The sequence below is a fragment of the Rana temporaria genome, chromosome 5 (assembly GCF_905171775.1).
Source record: "Rana temporaria chromosome 5, aRanTem1.1, whole genome shotgun sequence".
Lineage (NCBI taxonomy): Eukaryota > Metazoa > Chordata > Amphibia > Anura > Ranidae > Rana > Rana temporaria.
The window spans coordinates 372224133-372227112 of NC_053493.1; the positions used below are offsets into that span (position 1 = coordinate 372224133).

The 2980-nt window shown below is 42.5% G+C and overlaps 1 protein-coding gene across 1 annotated transcript in view; it reads left to right on the forward strand.

Moving 5' to 3' along the window:
- Positions 1–905: 905 nt before the first annotated feature.
- The window catches only part of ZFPM2 (zinc finger protein, FOG family member 2), a 486407-nt gene continuing 484332 nt past the window's right edge, over positions 906–2980 (forward strand). Inside the window, exon 1 of the mRNA XM_040354842.1 lies at positions 906–1446. Coding sequence (XP_040210776.1) covers positions 1407–1446 — 40 coding nt within the window. The 5' untranslated portion in view covers positions 906–1406. The remainder of the gene's footprint in view (positions 1447–2980) is intronic.

Here is a 2980-nt window from a genome sequence, read left to right on the forward strand (position 1 = left end):
GCGCTTTGTGGATCGGGCACTTAGGTAGAAATTTTGCGGCGGTGTAACTTAAATCGGAATATTTAAGTTGCGCCCGCTGGCTGTGGATCTGGCCCTATATTCCAGTGTGTTACTGCACAGTTAATGCAGCATATTTCTGTGCATTAGTGCACGTTTAAAGTAGTATATTTTGGTGTGTTATGTGCCGTTTAATGCTGTATTTTTCTGTGCGTTAGTGCCAGTTTAATGTAGTATTTTTCGGTACAATGTGCACCACACAGGGTGATTAGGGTGTGCCCAGGCACACCTGGCACACCCTGTGCGCACGCCTATGGTGGACGGTAAAAGCATGGCTTAACTGTGGGGTTTTACCACCCCTCAACCACACTTGTGAACAAGCCCTGGAGTTCTATTCAAAGTGAATGAACCAGAACATATCAACGCACGTTACGTGCATTGCCGCGCATTTAAACGTGCATTGCTACGACGCGCAGATGTAAATGAGCCTCAAATTAAATCTGCAGAATAAAAAATATTGAAAGCGATACGTTAAAGCTTAGCGATTGCATTTAACAGTTACAGCGATGCCACCTAGTTGTCCCCATCATTTTCCAGGTCCTTTTTTTTTTCACAGGTGGACTGAACACCATTATCTGGATGAAGCCGCAGCCTGAGAGAGCCCCCCCGATAAGATCTGTGTCACCGAGCAGCGGGAGTAAATGTGCTGCAATGTTCTGTAATGAGAAAATTGCTGAAACTTTTCCCATTCCGGCAGCAGCAGCAGCAGCAGCTCAGGTGATGAGGAGGACGAGGAAGGATGTTGCTACTCAAGTTTCCATTCGGCTTCCAGGAGGAACACACACATTGGGCGCTTCTCCTGGAAGCCACATGCAGTGCTCGTTAGAGGCTACTGTCTTGACACATTCTTTTTATGACAGTTTGTAAAGGGCTTTCCCTCCCTGCTCATTCCTTATCTGCTTCCCCTCCTACTGGAAAAGTGGCTTTTCGCTCCTCCTCTGATTTCCTCCCCATTCAGCAATCAGTCAGGGAGAGTGGATGTGAGCATTGACTGGGCTCAAGCTTCAAGCAGCAGCAGCATCACCATCCTCCCTGGGACTGTAGGAGAGGACCCCCTCCCACCTCTCTGTCCCCCTCTCTCTTCTCTGTGCTCTCCATCCCTTCACTCCCTCCTCTCTCTGCACTCTCTCTCTCTCTCTCTGCACTCTCATCCCTGCTACCCTCCCACCTCTCGCTTGTCCCTCTCGTCTCTTGCTCCAGTCCCTCTACTTGCTCTTCTCCCCTCTTCTTCTTCTTCTCCATCCGGGCATCACATCATCTGACTCTCAATCGCAAGACATCGATCGCCTCTTCTATGAGACAAACCAATTGATCTGTCCGCTGGGGTTCCTGGACCAAGTACAGACAGCATGTCCCGAAGGAAACAGAGCAAACCCAGGCAAATCAAACGTGAGTGCCATGCTGTGTGTGTATATATATATATATATATATATATATATATATATATATATATATATATGTGTGTGTGTGTGTAATGTACCGTCAACCAGCTAAGTTCTTCAGCAGACTTGCAACTCAACTATTCAAATGCCCCTAGGCACTTCGTGGTGGAATATGCTGTGTGCTTGTTAGCTGTTTTCCTGGCACAGTTGTTGTAGTTGTCCCTGATTTTACGCATGGGTGAACTTCTTGATAAACAAAAAAAAAATAGAAATTTCCTTGTCAAGATTGTTACATTCGGATTATTCGTTCATATCGTTTTTGAATTTTTTTTGTATAATTTTTATTTATTTTAAAAAAAAATTATGCTTTTTTTTTAAATTGTAAACCGAACGCATACAATAATCATAATCATTTTCAAATAATATTTATTAAATATGTTGTGACGGGATTATAATTAACGGTGCTTCTAGTTTAGATAACCAAACTTGGCGGCTTAGTGTAAAATTTTTAGGAACTGTGCAGACAGGTATGGAGGCTGGCTCGCCCCCCCCCCCCCGGGTTCCCACGAGCCGTCCCGGCCTTTTAAAGTTTGTCCCTGGAAATGTTATCACTTTCACAATAAATCCCCACGGTTTTCGAGGGGTGCTTGGATTAGATTTAGATCGCACTTTTTTTTTATATCGGCCAATTTTCCCCTCCCCGATTTACAGTATAGGATGTTTCTCTGGTACTGGTGTCCCTGGAAAATTTTGTCCACGAGTTCAAAAAGTAATTTTTTTACAGTATGTATTATTTTTTCTAATTTGGCTATTTATTTATTTTTTTGCAATGTATTAACACTAAATGGAAACCAGTCCAGAAGGGGGGCATTTAACATAAATTAATTCAAATTAGTTTGATGAAATTATTTAGCATCTTCTGTCATTCAAGAGAGCGAGAAGCTTAAGGGCATTACTCCAGCAGCAAAGTGTCCCTGTAAAGGATATAAAAAGGTTTGCACCTTTTGCAGATAGGACAGTGCTCCCTCTGCCTAGGCACCATCAGTCTCTATCTGCCTGATTAGGGCTCTTGAGCTGTCAGCTGGGGAGGCCAATGGATGAGGTCACTCACATTCTAATTGATGGACTTGCATCTGTGCAGACCTTAAACTCCAAGCAGTATTTGGAGTCCATGGCCTGACTTTTATACACTCCCTGTCCCCAGTGCATACACACGTCCTCTTTGACAAAACTTTACCCAAGTTCATTTACTTGGTTCCAGTGGTTATGTTAATCGTCATTATTTTTTGGGTGTGCCAATTTCATGCGTTTTCACGCTGGGTACAAAATAGTACTTTTGTGTTTGTACGTAGGTGCTCTGTGCTCATAACGCATTATGCAGATTAGATGTCAGTTTTTTTCGATATGACTTCATCTACCACTACAGTTTTACTTTTTAAAACTTTTTTATTAGCTTTTTTTTATTTTATTTGTTTTTTCTTTAGCTTTTTTTTCCTCCTTTTCTTTCTTTCTTTGTTTCTTCCTTTCTTTCTTTCTTTCTT